Source organism: Trypanosoma melophagium, assembly GCF_022059095.1.
Source record: "Trypanosoma melophagium isolate St. Kilda chromosome Unknown ctg3segment0, whole genome shotgun sequence".
Taxonomy (NCBI): domain Eukaryota; phylum Euglenozoa; class Kinetoplastea; order Trypanosomatida; family Trypanosomatidae; genus Trypanosoma; species Trypanosoma melophagium.
The window spans coordinates 936,479-954,979 of NW_027125162.1; the positions used below are offsets into that span (position 1 = coordinate 936,479).

At 41.4% G+C, this 18,501-nt stretch overlaps 7 protein-coding genes across 7 annotated transcripts; all 7 read left to right on the plus strand.

Moving 5' to 3' along the window:
* Positions 1-985: 985 nt before the first annotated feature.
* Positions 986-7,525, plus strand: LSM04_003562 (uncharacterized protein; the record flags this gene model as incomplete). The annotated part of the gene is made up of 1 exon (XM_067337350.1): positions 986-7,525. The coding sequence occupies one exon, from the start codon at positions 986-988 to the stop codon at positions 7,523-7,525; it is 6,540 nt and encodes a 2,179-aa protein (XP_067189728.1).
* A 1,301-nt stretch (positions 7,526-8,826) lies between these two features.
* LSM04_002692 (uncharacterized protein) lies at positions 8,827-9,762 on the plus strand (the record flags this gene model as incomplete). The annotated part of the gene is made up of 1 exon (XM_067337351.1): positions 8,827-9,762. The coding sequence occupies one exon, from the start codon at positions 8,827-8,829 to the stop codon at positions 9,760-9,762; it is 936 nt and encodes a 311-aa protein (XP_067189687.1).
* A 946-nt stretch (positions 9,763-10,708) lies between these two features.
* On the plus strand, positions 10,709-12,349 carry LSM04_006644 (uncharacterized protein; the record flags this gene model as incomplete). Its single annotated transcript, XM_067337352.1, has 1 exon — positions 10,709-12,349. The coding sequence occupies one exon, from the start codon at positions 10,709-10,711 to the stop codon at positions 12,347-12,349; it is 1,641 nt and encodes a 546-aa protein (XP_067189878.1).
* A 307-nt stretch (positions 12,350-12,656) lies between these two features.
* Positions 12,657-15,527, plus strand: LSM04_005810 (uncharacterized protein; the record flags this gene model as incomplete). The annotated part of the gene is made up of 1 exon (XM_067337353.1): positions 12,657-15,527. The coding sequence occupies one exon, from the start codon at positions 12,657-12,659 to the stop codon at positions 15,525-15,527; it is 2,871 nt and encodes a 956-aa protein (XP_067189841.1).
* Positions 15,528-15,854: 327 nt separating this feature from the next.
* On the plus strand, positions 15,855-16,523 carry LSM04_000397 (uncharacterized protein; the record flags this gene model as incomplete). The annotated part of the gene is made up of 2 exons (XM_067337354.1): positions 15,855-15,975; positions 16,417-16,523. 2 exons carry the CDS (start codon positions 15,855-15,857, stop codon positions 16,521-16,523), a joined length of 228 nt encoding a protein of 75 aa, XP_067189572.1.
* A 42-nt stretch (positions 16,524-16,565) lies between these two features.
* LSM04_008182 (uncharacterized protein) lies at positions 16,566-17,329 on the plus strand (the record flags this gene model as incomplete). Its single annotated transcript, XM_067337355.1, has 2 exons — positions 16,566-16,643; positions 16,709-17,329. The coding sequence occupies 2 exons, from the start codon at positions 16,566-16,568 to the stop codon at positions 17,327-17,329; spliced, it is 699 nt and encodes a 232-aa protein (XP_067189952.1).
* A 14-nt stretch (positions 17,330-17,343) lies between these two features.
* LSM04_001338 (uncharacterized protein) lies at positions 17,344-18,414 on the plus strand (the record flags this gene model as incomplete). Its single annotated transcript, XM_067337356.1, has 1 exon — positions 17,344-18,414. One exon carries the CDS (start codon positions 17,344-17,346, stop codon positions 18,412-18,414), a length of 1,071 nt encoding a protein of 356 aa, XP_067189616.1.
* Positions 18,415-18,501: the final 87 nt, after the last annotated feature.

Consider the following 18,501-nt stretch of genomic DNA (forward strand, 5'->3'; position numbering starts at 1 on the left):
GAGTTACTCTGGTTTTCTTTTTTCTTACTTTTTTGTGTTAAACAACCTGTGTCAGCAGTGTGGTGGAGTTTTGTAATAAGACTCACTGTTTGTGTCTTAATGGTGCTGTGTGTGTGTTTTAATACAAAGAAAAAAAGTCCGTAATGCAAAAAAAAAAAAAAAACGCATTTGAAGAAGGTTTCTCTTTCTCTTCTCATTTCTCTCTCTCTGTTTGTCAGTTTTTCTTTGTTTTTGTTCTAAGGAACCCGTGAGAGATGGAACATGTACTTATCACTTCTTCTTTTTCTCCTTTTTGTTCTTTTTGTTATATTTTTTTATTGCTGCTGGCATCAAAGTACCGGGAGTGATTCGAAGAACTGCCCGAGAGGGCATAAAGAAGGGGAAGGGAAAGAAAAGCAAAAAAAAAGAGCAAAAGGGAAAAAAAGAAAGTGATTTTGTTAGAGAACCGACAAGAAAAGATAAATTTAAAAAAAGCGCCCGAAGAAGAGAACAGATAGAGAGAAAAAAAGAGAGATACACCAAAAGGTTTCCACTCTCCTCTCTCTCTCTCTCTGTATTTTTCTTTCTTGTCTCTTTTAGGGGTCTTTTCTTGTATTTTCTACGGCTCTCGCTTAAAGTCAAAAAAAAAACGTGCCGAAGGCGAAGGTGAAGAGAGTAATTTCACATTCGCATAGAAATATAAACGGTTTCAGTGAGAAAAAAAGATAAACTAAACGTGCAGTTTGAAGAGAATCTCTTCCTATCTTTTTCTTTTGGCTTGGCTCATCACTCATTCATTCGGTATCCGTTTTTCACTCTGATAAGAGAGAAGTCTTCCTTACAGAGAGCGACACTGTAAGGAAAGTGGAAAAAGAGAAACAAAAAAATATACATATATAGATAGTTTAAAACAGAAAAAAAGCTACAAAGGCTCTAAAGCCTAGCAAGGAGCGGATTATTTCTTTGAGTTTTTTTTTCTCTGCTTCTTCGCTGACCCTATTTATCAATGGCAGGACTCACTTCAGATAATATTTCTATCGCATCTGCACAACAGTATGGTTTTACAAAAGACCGTGACACATGTGTATTCTGCAAAAGGAGAACAACACCACCACCCGGCGACCCACTCGCCCCCGTTTTTGTATTCTTTTCTCTTGTTGACTGCCGTCATTATGTCTGCCAGCCTTGCGCCCTCGTGAACTGTGACAATGCGGGTCGCTATATTCGCTGTCCGACCTGTCACGCTGTATCGCGTCTTGCACAGAGTGGTATGAAACGTGACGGCCGTTATGCCTCACGCGTGCCAATTGACGATGGAGTTTCTTCCATTCTATCTCATGCTACACGGCGATCGTCATCTGCTCTGCCACGTAATTATATGCCGCAAAAGAGTTCAATAGCACCAGCAGATCGCAATAAAAAGCGCTCTTCCTCTGTTCAGTTTCCTCCTGATCCTACGGCATCGATTGTACCTCCGGTTGGTGGTAATGTTCATACTGCTGTTTCGTTAAATACAGCACCTGAAGAAAAATCTCCACTAACACATGATGCTCTTGAGAGGTTACCGGCAGACCCAGAGTATGTAAAGCGCAAACGCGAGAAGGAAACAGCCAATGCTGTAGAGAAGGAGAAACCTGAAATGGTTGGTCTTTACACCATTAAAGGCACCTCTTCGCCAAGACGCCGTAGTTCAGGGGAACGTTCACGGAGTGTACCACTACCCCCCAAGGAGCACAAGTATCTTGTACCACCGATACCCTTTGCACCTCCTCCACCACTACATATTTATACTGTAGAAGAAGAAGAGGAAGAACTCAAGAAAAAACAGGGAAAAACGATAGAGACAGAACCATTATCAAATTCCCACCTCTTTCCTCTTCCTGATGAGATCCAACGAAGTATTCTTGCCTCTTTAGATAAAGAAGAGCAGGAACGAAAGATCATAGAAACTGCTGAAGAACACCGACGCAATGCCGTGGTCAAACAACGTGATATTCAAGAGAAAGAACAGCTCGCTGCACGTGGGAAACTGGACAATGAGTTTGACGTTCGACTTAGCCCCCAAACCCCTATGGACGCTTCCGAAGGACAGGTCAGCGTAACCTCCGATGATGAAGTCCCCACCACTTCTCTAATTCACGTAGAGTACGAAGAAAATCCTCCCTCTGAAGAGGTGAAACACCCATTTTTTCTACAACCTGAAAACTGGGCAACTACGTCTCGATCTGTAAGCGCCTCATTGCCTGTATTGCAAGAAAACAAGAGCAGTGCTCTGAAACCACAAATTATTGAGGCAGAAGATGAGAAGCTTGTTGAGCTGCAGGAGCAGAAGCAGATTCTTCAGATCAACGTGGATGTGGCACCAAATAAGTTTGTATCCACGTCACTTATGTATGTATTAAATACGTTCGCAATGAGTGAGGTACAAGAACGAAATATGATTGAAAATGTGGAAGATATGGAAAGACGAATCTTGTTTTCTTCTTTAAAGCAGGAGGAAGTTGAGATAAGTGCTCATACTATGCAACTTCTCTCTGCACAGCGAACAGCCCAGGCAACTTGGGAGTATCAGTCATATGTTTCTTCGAGTTGTGCAGATCTTATAGCAAGTGAAACTCGCCGCCGCTCTTTTATTGAGGAAATGGAATGGGAGGTAAGAGGAGGGCTTTCTAGGGACTTCCGAATTGCTCTTCAGGCTGTGTATGAAGCAGAATCGCTTCGGTCGTCAGAGCAACGTCTTCTGGAGCTTAAACGTGCGCTTATTGCGGTGGTATCAGAAGAGTCAAATACGAGAATGCAGCTGGAACAAGATGCATTGGATGAATTGGCACGTCTTCGTGTTTTGTGTATGTCAGCAATAGTAGAGTACCAGCGTGTGTTGGAGGAGAATGAGATCCGGCGGGGTGCTACACGTGTTGCGGCAGAACGACGACTCTATATGCAGCAATTCTCTAACCTAGCGGAAGCGGAAGACGCTGGAAGGTGCCGATTGTTAGAAACTGAGCAGTATGACCGCCGAATGGCGTGGACACACTTTGTCTCTACCATGCCGTTCACAATAACCGCAACAGCACCTCCTAGTAGCGTAATGTCACCACCTTCCTTCAGTGTTTTACGTTCTTCCTGTGCTCCAGAAACAACACGCTCATTCACAGTCTCTTCAGCACTTGCTTCACAACAGATTGCCGCGTTGTTAGAAGAAGAAGAGTTGGAACGTCTAGAATTACGACAGGCGGAGCGGCGAGAGTGGTATACTCGCAAGAATTCGTTTTATGCTGATTGCCGACGTCTCAAATCGGTAGAGAATATTGTAGAAAATGAACAATTTGATCATTCTATCTTAAAACGCACTCTAGTAAATAATCTAAAACGTTTAGAATTACACGAAGAAGAAGGGCGAATTGAACTTCAACAGAGTGCATGGACATGGTTTCGTCGTCTTACTGAGAAAGCGGGAGAAGAACGGCAGCAAATAGAGACTATGGAAAAACTTCTACGTTCCATATCAGAAAGATCTCAGCGTGTTTTGCATCGTTGCCTCAGTGAAGTACAACTTGCTCTTGAAGATGAAGAAAATCATGATCGTAGTAATATAGAGACACATGAACGTCGAACACGTATGCAACTTTGTCGTGATGCGGCAAAATCTGAGGAATTGCTACGTACGCAATTGCAACTCCAAGTCTCACATGATAACTCTGGAACTATCTTTTTAGATGCAATGGACGCTGCAGTGCGAGAATTTACCACTGAAGCTATGCGTATAGCACAGGAAGAAAAGGTAGAACGTCTTGCTCTTATGCAAGCGGAACGTATTGAGTCTTTGTCACTTACACAATCCTACGGAGAAACTCGTCTTGAACAAAGTCGAACTGATGCAAAACAACAACTTGAATACCTTAACTCAACTTTAGAAATTACTACAGCCGTAAGTACTTGGCGTGCCCGTTGCGCTTTCCTCATGACGGAAGAATTGCGATCTCGTGATGCTATTTGTAATGATGAGGCTAGCAGACGTGCTTGGTTTAGCGCAGACGAACGTCGTGAGCGATTTGATGCGATCTCTCGTTACACAGAACGACTACAACTCGCGCAAGAGTTGGCACGATTAAATGCTAAACTTCAGGGTACTATACGTGATGAGTCGGAAATACGTGTGGGGATCTATCAAGAAGAGTTGCGTACTCGAGAGATCCTTGAGCATGATGCGGTACGATACGCAACACAGGTACAGGTAAGAACAGAGAGAGAAAGGGTGGAGACGAACCGTAGTGAACGGAATGCTAACCGTGCGCTAGACGATCTTTGGCAAGAAGAAGAAGATGGCCGGTTTTATATCCGTGAGGCTGAACGTGATGCACGACGACGCCTACGTCGGAGGGCCGTTGAAGAATCTGCCAGTATTGCCTTGGCTAGCCGAGACACAAGTGGATTCGCTGGTGATGGGCTGCCTGGTCGCCCTGCCTCAGGCCACAGTCCCTTGTCGGATCCTTCGTCGCCGCAGTCGTATGATGAGGCATTTGTGCGTCGCTGGGAGGCGGCGCGTTGGGAGGAGCTGCGGGAGGCGCAGCAGCGACTGCGGGAGGCGGAGGCCCGCATTGCTGCGGAGGCCGAACGCCGCACGTTGGCGGAGGAGGCGCGTCTGGCGGCCCTCGCCGAGTCGGCGGCGCTCCTGCAGGAGGCGGAGGAGAGAGCCGATGCCCGCATTCGCCAGGCGCGGGAGGAGGCGGAGCGGGCGGCCCTCGCCGAGAAGGAACGGGCGGCGGGCGAAAAGGAGCGGGAGGCCCTCGCAGAGGCGGAGCAGCGGGCCCGACTGGAGGCGCGTTTGCGGGCAGCGGAACAGGCGCTCACAGAGGCACAGAAGCGAGCCGCGGTAGGGGCAGAGGAGCGGGTACGTACTCTGCAGCAGCAAACGTTCGATGCAATAGCTGCATCCCGGGAGGAAGCACGTAAGACAACAGAAGAGACAAGAAGACGTTTGGAGGAACTGGAGGAGCGTTACGCCGTGCGGGAAGCTGCTGTTCATGTGGCTAAGGCAAATGTAAGAGTCGCTAGGCGACGTATGAAAGCATATGAAGACTCTCAGCAAACATCTCCAAGCTCGACACGATCGTCAAATCTTATGTGTACATCCGGAGGAGCAATGGAGTTAACGAAAGAAATGAAAGGTGAAGTTACTTCCCAAGAGGTTAATAAACCTACTGATTTTACTACTGCAATTTGTAGCAATGTTATCCGTGCTGCTATTCGTGAAGCTGTGGATGAGATTATGAGGGCAACGAAGGAGGCTTGGAAGATATCAGAAGAAGCGGAACAACGTCTTCGGGTAGAACGAGTAAGGTTGCGCAGACGGCAGGCCGAAAGAGATCAGGCAGAACAAGATTTGATTGATGCTGAAAATGAAGGTATTCTTTGGAGTACTGACTCCAATATTGATACTTCTGCTGTTGTTGCTGATGGTGATAGTAATAATAATAATGCTGATGATGACGAAGCTAATGCTGAAGATGACTATCATGTAGATGAGGAAAATGTGAATAAAGATGATATACGACGTACTTTGGATTTAGAAGAAAGTGTTGAGACTGCACAATGGCAGAATTCGACACGTCTATCTAGCGGAAAAGAAAAACGAGAAGAAGAATTACCTCCTCCTCTTCCTGAAAATCTTATTTGCCATCAATGTTATCGAAGTGAAACAAGTGCTTGTGCAACCTGTGCATTACAGGTTTGTCTTTATTGTGGAGCTTCTATTCCTCGTCGTGCATGTTGTGATTTGCATCACCTCGATTTTGTTAATACCCGACGTCTACGGCTTGTGAAAGAGCAAAGACAACAAGAACAAGAACAGAAACAAGACAAGGAGAAACATAGACATCAACTTTGGAATGAAAGGTTGTTGGAGAGGTCTCCTCCGGGCGTTCAGAGGCAACTACTTTCATCTGAAAGTAACACTGGAGATGATGAAGAGGTAGTAGAAGAAAAAAGGGAAAGGAAAGAGGAAAAGAAAAAGGAAAACGTAGAAGAAATACAAGTTCAAGGAAAACTAGATAAACGCCTGGAACAAAGGCGTCGTAATGAGATACGGAAAAAGAATAATGATGATGATGATGATAAGGAAAATGATAATAATAAGACAGCATCGGTTGCAAGTATTGAGGAACCCAGGACGGAGCGAAAGAGGTATGAGGCCTTCTTTGTTCCACTTGGCACTCACGCAGAGCCGAAACGTCCAAAGCCGCCAACACCAAACAATTACGTTCCCGGTATACATTTCTCCCCTTCCAACGTACCAAAAACGGATCGAAGAGCGAGTCCTCCTTTGCGTCGTGCCCGCAATATGAACAAACATGGTGGTTCTGCTACTTTTACAACTCCCACGGCTGGTGGAAAGTCTGTTCATGAGTCACGCCCTCGTCGCTCTACAACCGTACCTAAAGAACGAACAGATCCCTTCATCAGCCGTCAGCCGAAATCGCATCTGCATCAGAGGCAAGATCATCAGGAACAACAACAAAAGCAACAGCGTCAACGTAACCCTTATATGACTTCATCAACGATGCCTGTCAAAGAACCAGCGTGGGGAAACTTTGACTTAAAGCCACGCAGACGAGCATCAGCACGGCGAGCAGTACAAGACCCACTTCGTACGTCTGTTCGTGAATCTTCACCTCCATTGTGGACTCGACAAGCACCAAGAGAAGCTGTTGATTATGTTTCAACTCGTGAACCATCTATTGAATTTGATGATGATTTTGACGATTTTGCTCTTCGTGATCCTACTGGTCTTGGTCGTACTTATTATGCTGGAAAACCGGTACGTTCAGATGGTCTAAATTTTGCGTGTGATGAATTTGTGGAAAATACTAGTAGGTCCTTTGTACACCAAGAACAATATAGAACAACAACTGTGAAATCAAAAAAAGATGTAGAACCTGTTAATGTCAGTCGCGAACGTGTGCCGATGGCAGCGTTTACTAATCCTTCTTCCCCCGTACGAAGACAAGAGTTTCAAAATATGATGAAGGAACGCAATACACCAACATTGCAAGAGTTAGATGAACGTCTTCGTCATCTGCAGCAGCATCGCGTATTTGATCGCATGGATAGACGTTCTCCTGATATTCACTGTATGCGACACCATTATAACTGCGATATTGATGTTACTACTGGTAAATATGATGAGTATGATTATGAAAATAGAGAAAGTGACAGATATCGACAAATTGGAGGAAAAAGTAGTAGAATACGATATCCTGCTTCGAGTGGTCATGAACCTTGTGTTACTGTTCATTTACTTCCTCGTAGTGGATCCATACCCCCACCGCTAACGCCATCCGGAGCAGCAGTCATTAGAGGAGCATCCAGAGCAAAGTCGCGAGGCCCAAGCCGTAGAACAGCCAGACGTTCAACGCCGCGTGTTGTATCACCACCGTGGCGCACAGATTACAACTCATCGCCGTTGCGGCCCCCGTGGAATGTGGAACAGCCACACTCCTTCATAGCGAAGCCTTACAAGCGAACGCTGCTCTCCACTGATCTTTAGTAGAATCTCCAAGATTTTTTTCTTCATTAGAGATTACGTGTGTACACATGTTGCTGTCGTTGTTGCTCTGCATTTGTGTGTAGGTGACATTATATATCTTTGTATGCATGTGCGGTATGGTCCGCAGATACATCCAGAGAAAGGAAAAAATATATAAGGAAATAGTAGAAAAAAAAAATCTGCAATCGTTATTGTTGTTGTTTTTTTTTTTTTTGAAAGTGATTATTATTATTGTTATTATTGTTTTTCCTATTAATATAAATAGAGCATAATTTTTTTTCTTATGCAACCTCCTCTTTGCTTTTATCACTTTGTTTGGCCATTCATCTGCTTTCTCATTTGGATTTATGTATCTGTAAGTTATACATTCATTTGTATAAACACGCACACACATACACACGTAGAGAAAAAGAGAAATTATAAACACCAAATATACATATAAACTTTTGTAAGAGAAAAAAAGGTGTATTTTGCACACTTATGGTGTGCGGAGAAGAATAGAAATGATGGTAAGAAGAAATCAGATTAAAGTAGAATTGGTGTGTGGGATTACTGTTTTGCGTGCGTCATGCATTCATAGAAAGGGTATTGAAACAAATACAAAAGTAATACGCGCCGCACGGTATCTTTTTTGGTTTTTTTTTACTCCATTGGATCGTTTTTTCCCCTTGTTCCTTCATTAAAAATAGCTCTTTAGGTAATCATTGAGGTGAAATAGTGTGAGAGTATCAAACCGCATGCGGGACATTTTCCTTCCTCGGTATATGGTACTGCTTTTTGTTGTTGTTGTTGTTTTTTAATATTGATTCCATTTCTTTTTTAAAGACTATTTTACCTTATCTTTTTTTTTCTTTCTTTCATGAAGAACATCATGAAACAAAGCGAAAGAAAAAAAATACTCAGAGAATAAATAGACGACGGAATTTCCTTTTTTGTTGTTTTGATTTGCATTTTCTCTTATTATTTTCCCATTATCACTTTATAGAAATTTCTTCTGTTTTACTTTGTGTTTTTGTTTTCTTTTGTTTTTTCTCGCTTTTCTGTATTGCCTTTATCGTTTCTTTCCATTCGTTCGATGGAAGGAGTAGCTTTAATTGTGTTTTATTTTGTTTCCTTTTCTTCCATTTCCTTTCTTTCTTTTTCACTACCTCTTGTTTTCTGTATTGCGTTCACATATATATATATATATATATATATTTGGTTGCTTGGGTGTCACAGAAAACCGAAACCAACCGCACTATTAACAAACACAAACCAGTAAAACAAAAACAAACAAAACAGTAAATAACATTGACGGAAACATGGCTGTTGTTCAGACACACCGCTTTAACTGGATGGGGTACGAAGGCACCGAGTCCGAGGCCCTCAATCTCGCCCTCCTCCGCCACGGGAACTCCGGCAATCTGCGCTACACCGACTACTGCCAGCGCCAGGAGGTCCTCGGCGACATCCGCCTGCGGCTGAAACTCATCAAACGCGATCTCGGGCTGCTGCCGCCGGAGGCCGAAGAGACGCCCGTGGAGGACGCCGTCGGGGAGCTCGACGACCACGACGACGCGCTCTCCCTCGGTGCCCCGCCCAGCGAGGGGCCGAAGGAGGTCGAACGGGATGACGTGGACGACGAGCCCGCCGCCCTCGCGGCCATCCGCCGACGGGTCCGGCAGACCGGCGGCCGCCAGCACGGCAGCGACAGCGACGAGGACGACGAGATCGTGTACGTCTACCCCGCCCCGCCCGCCGAGAACGAGACGGCCGCCGCCATGAAGGGCGTCGGGGGGGCACTCCGCACAATGCTCTGTGAGGCCGGTGCCAATTTTGTCTCGTACATTGACGGCGCCGAGTTTCCATCCACGGCAGCACTCACCGCCCACAATGACGCCAAACGCGCCGAGCTAAGCGATGTGGAACTCCCAGAGCCAAGCGAGTTCAACATTACCCCACTCGAGACCGCCGTGGAGGAACGCAATCAACTGCGTATGAAGCTTGATGCAGTGCGGGCCGCCCGGGACCCAGAGTACTCAGCAGCCGTGATTCCAGTCTCAGAGCGTGATAACAGTGGAAATCCCATCACAAACGTGGGCGCACACGAAGCGGATGAGGCGCAGCTCTCGCAGAAACTTACAAAGGCTAAGAGACGCCTCGCAGCGCTGCAGGCGGCGTACAACAAGCGTGCATTAACGTCCGCCCAATCTGTGCAGCTAGAATTGGCCAACAAGGTCTCACCACCAGAACTTTAGGGTAAATAATGGAAGTAGTATATATATATATATTTTTATTTATTTATTTATTTATTTATTTATATACGAATTCGTAAGGAGGAAAGGAAAAAAGTAGAAAGGGAAAGGGAGAAATGATGAGGAGGAAAAAGACGCGAAAGCGAGAGAGAGCGAAAGAGATATGAAAGAGAAAAAGAGAAAAAAAAGGAGATAAATAAAAATATCAAAACAGAGAAATCGCAATAAATATAGAAAGGTCTGTAGAGGAGGGGGAAAAGAGAAGCTATATAAATTTCTCCTACGTCCTCTAGCTAAATGTATGGCAATTGAATGGGTATCATTGGACAAATGAAGAAATATAAGAGAAAGAAGAAATAGACGGGTCTAATAGAAAAAGAAAAAGAATGATAGGTAATTTCTTATTTCCCTTCATTACTGTCTTTATGCTTTTTTTCTGTTCTGCATCCGAAACATAAGACCTACGTGAGAGAAAGAGAAAAAGCACAATAATATGATGCCTTTAACCTATAATTTTTGCACATCTATGTACGAACGCAGAATATCTCTCTTTTTACTCGCATTCTCTTTTTCTTTCTCAACTGTACTCATGTTTTTTTATTGAATAACGTACATGAGCTTCAACGCTTTTTTTTTTTTGTTTTTCTATACCCGTGGCAGAAGAAAAAAAAAGGAGTTACAAGGAGGATGTGAATCCTGCTACGGCGACTTTTTTTTGTTTTATTCAGCTCGGATTTTTTTTTTTGGAGAAACGCTGCTGTGTTTTTTCTTATTTTTATTTTCCGTCTCATTATTTGTGTATGGGATTATGCTTTCTTTGTTTGTTTGTTTTTTTCCTTTTCTTGTTTCTTCTTCCTGATAACCTCCTTATTCTCATTCTTCCACCTGATTCTCTTTTCTTTCTCTCTCTCTCCCAAACAACTCATATAACAGATTTAAATAGAACTCGATGATTCTTGGACTCACTGGTGTCCAACAGAAACAACATCAACCACCACTACCACAACAACAACAACAACGGCGATCACCTTTGCGTGGACGGCGTTGTTTGTACTGTCAACAAATTGGATGTCGCGGTATTCAAAGCTGCTGGTGGCCACGTACTCGATCAGGACGCGGCGCAACGGCCTTATCTAGTAGAGTAGAACCTGTGCCTTCTCTGTGGAATAGCAGTAATAATAATAATAATAATAATAATAATAGTGATATTGGTAGTGGTAATGCGGTGGAGGATAACTTGCGGTCGCAAATAAGTGTTCTGGAGAGAGAGGTACAACTTCTACGTAATGGACTCAACAATCTTGTGGGTTCTAAAGGAGAGCCACATGTATCGACAGAACATTTACCGTATTTTAATAAGAACAATATGAGCAGGATTAGAGAGGTTTCTACGCCCAGTCATGTTGTCATTCCTCCTTGTACTAAAGGAACAACACAGATGCCATATCAACAAGAAGAAAAAACAACAAATGTTATGATGCCACCTGTAACGGAGGAAACTCCCTTATCGCCTGTTCTTCCAGAGAAAACAGAACCGCAACGGGTGGAAGAATTAGAAAAACTTGTCTTGGAATTGGTCGCCCAAAATACAAAACTTTGCAGAAATCTTGCAGAATTAAATAGTGTTCTCGAGCAGCGTGATGAACTCCTTAGATCACTCTTTTCTGAGCGAAATCGAGTAGTTCCTCCCGCTTCTGTTCCAGCCACAGTTCAGACTACTACTTCTTCATCCTTTGAATCTTCCCATGAACAGGAAATGACACTGATGACTCATTTATTACAAAAACAACAGGAAGTTGCACAACTTCAAGAGGAAATGCGAAGTGTTAAGGTCATGTTAGAAAATTCTAAAGAGGACTTGCAAAGTCGTGTAAATGAAGTGGAGTTTCTTCGATCCCAACTTGTGCAAATGAGATCTTTACAAAAATCTAATGTAGATGGAGTTTATATGACTTCTACACCTGTATCTTCTTTTAATACAGGTCAGATACAAGTTCCTTCTCAACCCGTGATAGAGTCAACCATGTTAAATAGTACGGTAGAAACATCAAACAAGGAAACTTTTGTTACCCCTTCTGTAAATAATAAAATAACAGGAGTGGATACAAGTGTAGTGAATACAGAAATACGTGAACTACGTGAGAAATTGGCAATTGCGGAACGTAAAATTCTTGCCTGGGAAACGTGGTATCAGCAGGAACAACAGGAGCAGCGACAGAAACAATCATCACTTCAAAGATCCGAAGAAATAATACATAGAAACTCTCAAGCACCACAACCAGCAACAGTTAGAGAAAAACCTCATGTGAGTTTACTCATACCTTCAAAAGATGAGCAACCAAAAAATCCAGATCATCAGCAGTTTCTCCTTCGAGCACTACCGAGTTCGCAACCCATTCATCATTTATGTAAACCCCCTGGGGATATTTTACAACCCAGTGGATGTAATGCAGATATACTGGCAGTTGATACATATGCTCTTATTTCCCGTGAGGCGGCCTTGCGTGAGGCGGCTAAACAAGAACGGTGTGAACTCATGGCAGCGCTGATGAAGAAAGATGAAGAAGAAGGCATAGAGCAGTCCTACTGAAATAACAACTCCCTTAATTAGAGTGGAGAGTGTACATCATAGAGAAGGAAGAATAGAGGGGAAAAAAGAAAAAAAAAGTGGAAGTGGAAGTGGATCTTGTACTTCTTGGATTCCTTCATGACAGTGTAATCAAATGTCTTTATTTTTTTGTTTTGTTTTGTTTTTTTTATTGGATTGTTATTGTTGTACACTTTGATATATACGTACGTGAAACTTTACTTTTATTATTATTTTTCTTATTTTTACTGTATTAACAGACGGAAAGTCAAGTCAGAGACATACAGATACATACATACACCCGCAATAAATGTCAGCGAATTTAAAACACTCTCATAAAAGTACAATCGACGTGTACACATCATCTAATACAACTCCTCTCTCTAGCACAATTCCTTCTGCTCCACACATGAGAAAAAGAGATGAAGAAGAAATATCCTCCTGTACGACATTTGACACGATATCGCAGCAAGAAGATACAACACGAATGGATAGTGTGCGTGGAGCTGCAATTGATACAATAACGATGGGACATGCTGTTCGTATTCCTCATGCACTGCGATCTGCTACGCGGCGTACTATGCTAGATGTTCTCACGCAATTAAATCGCGAGAAGGCTGGAAATGAAATGGATAAATATATGAGAGATGCACTAGTAGAAGGGAGAAAGGTCCCATACGGTGAAGTAAATACAGGTGAAAATTCTTATCCTGATCATACTGCTACTACTAATACTAATAATAATAATAATAATAATAATAATAATAATAATAATAATAATAATAATATTCCTGTTTCTTCTTCTGCTGTTGTTGCTGCTCCAGCAGATCTCACGAGAAGTCTTCGACATTTATTACCGTCTCGACGAGGAAATGCCGTCAACACACGACAACAGTGCAAACAACAAGAAAAGGAACAATTGCACACCGAAGAAGATAGTATCTCTGAGTTTGAAGACGATGATGATCATCATAATCATAATAATAACAATGATAATAATAATAATAATAATAATAATAATAATAATAATAATAATAATAATAATAATAATAATAATAATAATAATAATAATAATAATAATAATAATAATAATAATAATAATAATAATAATAATAATAATAATAATAATAATAATAATAATAATAATCACATGAAGAAAAAGAAAAAAGGTAGTGGTGAAACAAGACGAGTTCAACAGCGTTATTTAATAAATGAGGAATGTGCATTAAATAATCAGATTGAACGGCATTCTTTTCCACTAACTGTACTTGACCACGAAGAGGGACAACGTCGGGCGATTCGCCGCCGTTGGGCAAAACTCTTCAACTGTGATGGTGATAATGATGATCTCCACAACGACGATCCTCCAGTACAAGACCGTGTCCATACTATACAACAACAAAAAGAAGAAGAAAAACAAAAACAACAAGAAGAAATAACAAAGTGTACACCAGCTCCTCGTGTTTCTACGAAATCATCACGTAGAAGTTCCAGTTCTCTGCACGCTGTGTGGGCGGATGTGGATGATGAGCCGCGAAGTTCCACAGCTGGTCGTAATTCACTCGCCACATTGTTAGACGCCGCTGAGGCCGAAGATGATGATAGACGCCGTAGTTTATCATACATGTTGGGTGTGGAGAAAACCGAAGAGAGAGTAAGAAAAATAAAAGAAGAAGAAGAACGTAATCATTCAATACATCTCATGTCATCTCATACATTCGGTAAACCATCGGTTGCGGCTATGATGGGATTTTCAACAAATGGAAATAGTTCATCCGCATCGGCAGTAGCTGCACTCTTGCAAGGTGTAACTTCATCATCAATATCAATATCAACAACAACAACAATAACAAGTGGAGTAATGAAACGTGGTGGTGGAAGAAGTCGAATGAGTGCGGCTTTGAAACAATTATCGAGTAATCCAACATCTGCTCGCGTAGTTACATATCTTGCACGCAGCCTTGATGATTGGAAACTAGATGCCTCACGTATATCTCTATTAAATAACGAAACAGAAGAAAGGCGAATGCAAAGTACTTTAGAGGATTCTTCCAAGTATACTTTTCTTTTAGAAGCGAGTGGTGTACAGTTAAAGCTTCGTGTAGTGATGATTGAAAGTACATACTCCATTTATTGTGTCCGTGTGGAGATTGTGTGGGCAGATGCAGAAACATCTATGGAACTCGGTCTTTGTTCTTCTCCTACTATACCATTAACTACAACCACAATGACAATGGAAGAACAAAATGGAGAATCTCTTCCATTGCGTGCTGTAGAGAAAAATACATTGTGGACTATTGCTTTAACAACGCCTTCCTTTCAGTCTACGCCTATTGTTGTGGGTGAATGTTTATATCTGGCACGTCCCTTCTTTTGTTATCCCGCTATTCACACGATCGTGGCCTCACTTAATATTACATCAGATGCAGCACTGCGTCAACCACACGCTGCTGCTGTAAGACAGGGACGTCGTCGTCGTCCACGCGAGGAAATATCTTCACAACAACAACAAGAAGAAAAAGAAAAAGAAAAAGAAGAGAAACAAGAAGGAGTAGGAGGAGGAAGTGAGGATGATGCACAGAATCGTATTAGGAAAAGTTATGAAAAAATGTCAATGGATACGACTACACCTGAAAGACCATCTAAGCCACCGGTGTCACTAAGCGCCCCATCCCCGTTCGCTGCCTATGACCCTTTTCTTCATCATCCACCAACTAATTTATTCCAAAACAATAATACAGATAGTAATCCATCTGTTATCTTCTCACAGAGACGGGAACACGTTGGAAAATCGTTAAAAATGACATCAGAAGAAAATCATAATCATAAAAATACGAATACCTCAGATACTTCAATTCCTGTAAACATGCTGCAAGGAGTAAAGCATGACATTATTGGTGATCATTTCCCCCGTGGGCCTGGTGATGAATGGGATGTACCGTTAGAAATTTTGCTAGCGTTGTGTCCAATACAGAATCATGCGGCTTCTGCTTCTTCAGCTGCGAATGTACACAATCTTAGTCCTTCTGCCATACGGCCATGGATGAGAAACGGTAGTGGGGAAGTTTCATCCTCCATCTCCTCATTGTCATCCTTTGACGAAGATGATGGTGTACCTCATACTCTAACCAATCAAAAAGTCTCATCATGGAAATATGATGATGTACTATTGAGTGATTGATACAAGAAGAAGAGAATATTGTTAATAGTAGTGGTATTCGTGGGTTTTTGGGGTGGTTTCTTATATATATATATATATATATATATTGTTTTTGCTTTATAAATATTCCTTGGTACATATTTTCTTTATTCTTCTTGTTGGTGTAGGTGAGGGTGTGTTTTATTGTGTTTTGTTTTTGTTTTTGTTTTTTCTTTCTTTGCTTTCTCTCTACTATTTTCTGCTTGTGTGATTTTTTCTTTCTCTTTTCGCTAGAAGAACAAAAAAACAAATAAACGATGAAATCTCTTCTTGAGAAAGCAATAAATAAAATAAAGGAATTCGTCTATAATGCATGACCCGTTGCTTAACAAAGATGTTATTCGACTCTCACCGCAGTATGATGCTTCCAGTTTTCTACGATCATGTCCCATCAATGAAGCGTATCGAATCCTCGCAAGTATTTCCAGAAGTGAGAGTCATTTCCCATCTCATTGGCAAACAGAAGAATAAGAATAATAAGAAACAAGAACAGGAGGAGGATAGTAAAGTGCATGATCAAAGATGGTTAGAAGAACAAGATAATAATCCTACTATATTTTATGCGGCTCGTTTGTTTGCTTTTACGAGTGAATGTGGGCAACAGACATCGCCATTGAATATTGTTAAGGGAAGAGAAAATAAGGAAAGAGCGGCAAATCGAAAAAGAGAGAGAGAGAGGAAGAGATGGAGATGAAACTCAATCAACAAAAGAAGCAGGAAGAGGAAACATTAGCGGCAGCAGCAGTGAAGAAGGAAGAAGAAAATAATAAAGAAGTTGAACAAAAAGTATGCTAAGACGAAGAGGGAGGATATTATTATTATTACTATGGCTACTATGATGCTGATGGGAATTATTACTACTATTCAACAGGTAATGAAGAGAATTCAGACAATGCGGTCTGGCCTGTTCCAGAGACTCCTGAAGGAACAGAAGAAGTAAAAAAAGAAATAACTAATAAAATTGAAATGAATTCCTAACAGGAGTTGCATTGTGACGGTGAATTGGACAAGGAAACTGAAATGGATATTCCCTGGAACAGTGAAGATCTATTTGAATCCGATACGCCAAACGCAGATGGTGATAACATCGCTAGAACTGTAGGAATACTGTATGAACTTTTTATGCCAGATGAAATGGATTGGATATCTACACCTTTTGTTAGTGGTCTCTCTGGACTGCGGCACAACTGCAGTGTACACTTCCCGCTGTGGATGTTTTTCTGCAGGAATGTGGTCTACTGCAGTCAACAGCTGTACCAAGTGTTTCCAATCTAAATAGTTGTACTGTATCTTCAGAGAAGTTATCCCCTAATGGGATGCATGTGCTTGCGAGTAGGCGATATCTTCATATTATCTGTGTATCTCCAAGGAATACGAATGAATTGGATATCGTATCGTCTCTTCTTAATAGTTCACAACAGACCGGGTTGTTAATGTCTATTCCATTACATTATAGCGATGGGCCGTCGTCAAACATGGTAGAAGTAAGAACATTAAAAGACTTTAATTGTCATTATACAGTTTCTTATGGAAGTTTGGGTAATGGATATGTACTGGTTGAGATTTACACAGCACCTGCAGGTGTAATAGATGAACCAAATAAGGGAATAACAGTTTCTATGGTGTTTGTTATTCCATTATATAATTCTTTTCGTTCTTTCCCATTAGCATCTCATCTTGTAAACTACTATGAACGACGTGTAATGCATCATTTCAAAAAAAAGTGGATGCATAATAACGAGCGAAACCCTCATGTTGGAATCTACAGGAAGTACAATCTATAAGAATATTCCCATGGATGATTCCTTACTTCCTAATATTTAGTTATTCTGCCATACTTCTTAATGCCATCGATAACAAGGAGGAGGGTTGTGTAGATATTTTGAATATTCTGGAATATGATGCTGAAAGTAACTCTTTACTTCAATCTATAGAACGTGAGAGTGCTGAGCAGCAGGTGCGTGAACAGGTGGAAATGTTTTATATGAAAGATAATATGGAATCTCCTCATCAACGATTTATACGTGAATCATTAATGGCAGTAGAAGCAACAGAAGTAGAAACACGTCAGGTATTAGATACTACAGCAATGGCACCGTATAATTCCGATAACGATTCACCTTCTCATTTTATGGCATATGTGGTAATACCTTTTCTGTGTAATTATGATAGAAGTAAGATGAAACTCATTGAAAAAGAGTCTTATCAATGGGAACAAATGCTCCAGCGGTTTAAAGAGATTTATTCTCAAATTCACACAAACGAAACACGACGACGGTTAGCGGAACAGTTTGCGTTTGAGCGTCGAATCTCAATATTACAATTTTTTCTTGATATGGATATTCTCATACAACACGAGATGACAGCCCGTGCTATTTTAGAGCGTGATGAAGTTATAATGCGGCATGAGGGCAATCTCATTAACTGTTGGATTAATACATTAACATGCAGAAGACTGCAGTCATTACAGGAGAGAGAAATGGGAATCGCAACAACATCTATGGCATTGGTTAAGGCAAATAAAGGCGAGGATGAGGTGTTGTGTCTACATCTCAGTTCTCTGGTTTCTCCTGTAGGGAAAACATCTATGGGACATCATGTTATTACTTCTCAAGAACAACAAGAAGTAGAAGAAAAGGAACGTCATTCTTTGATTTCTTATAATAATAATAATAATAATAATAATAATAATAATAATAATAATAATAATAATAATAATAATAATAATAATAATAATAATAATAATAATAATAATAATAATATACATTCACCAACAACAGAGGAGTTTATGCGAGTGATGACAGGTGGATATCGCGGGGCATCTTCGCCAAACCGTACATATCCTCTACGTCTAGTGCACCTTCCTTAAGTTTAATGGACAAATGAGGTAGTATAGTGAATAGGGAGTGGAGATGACAATAATATTTGGATGATGTTGGTATGAGTCTGCATTAAA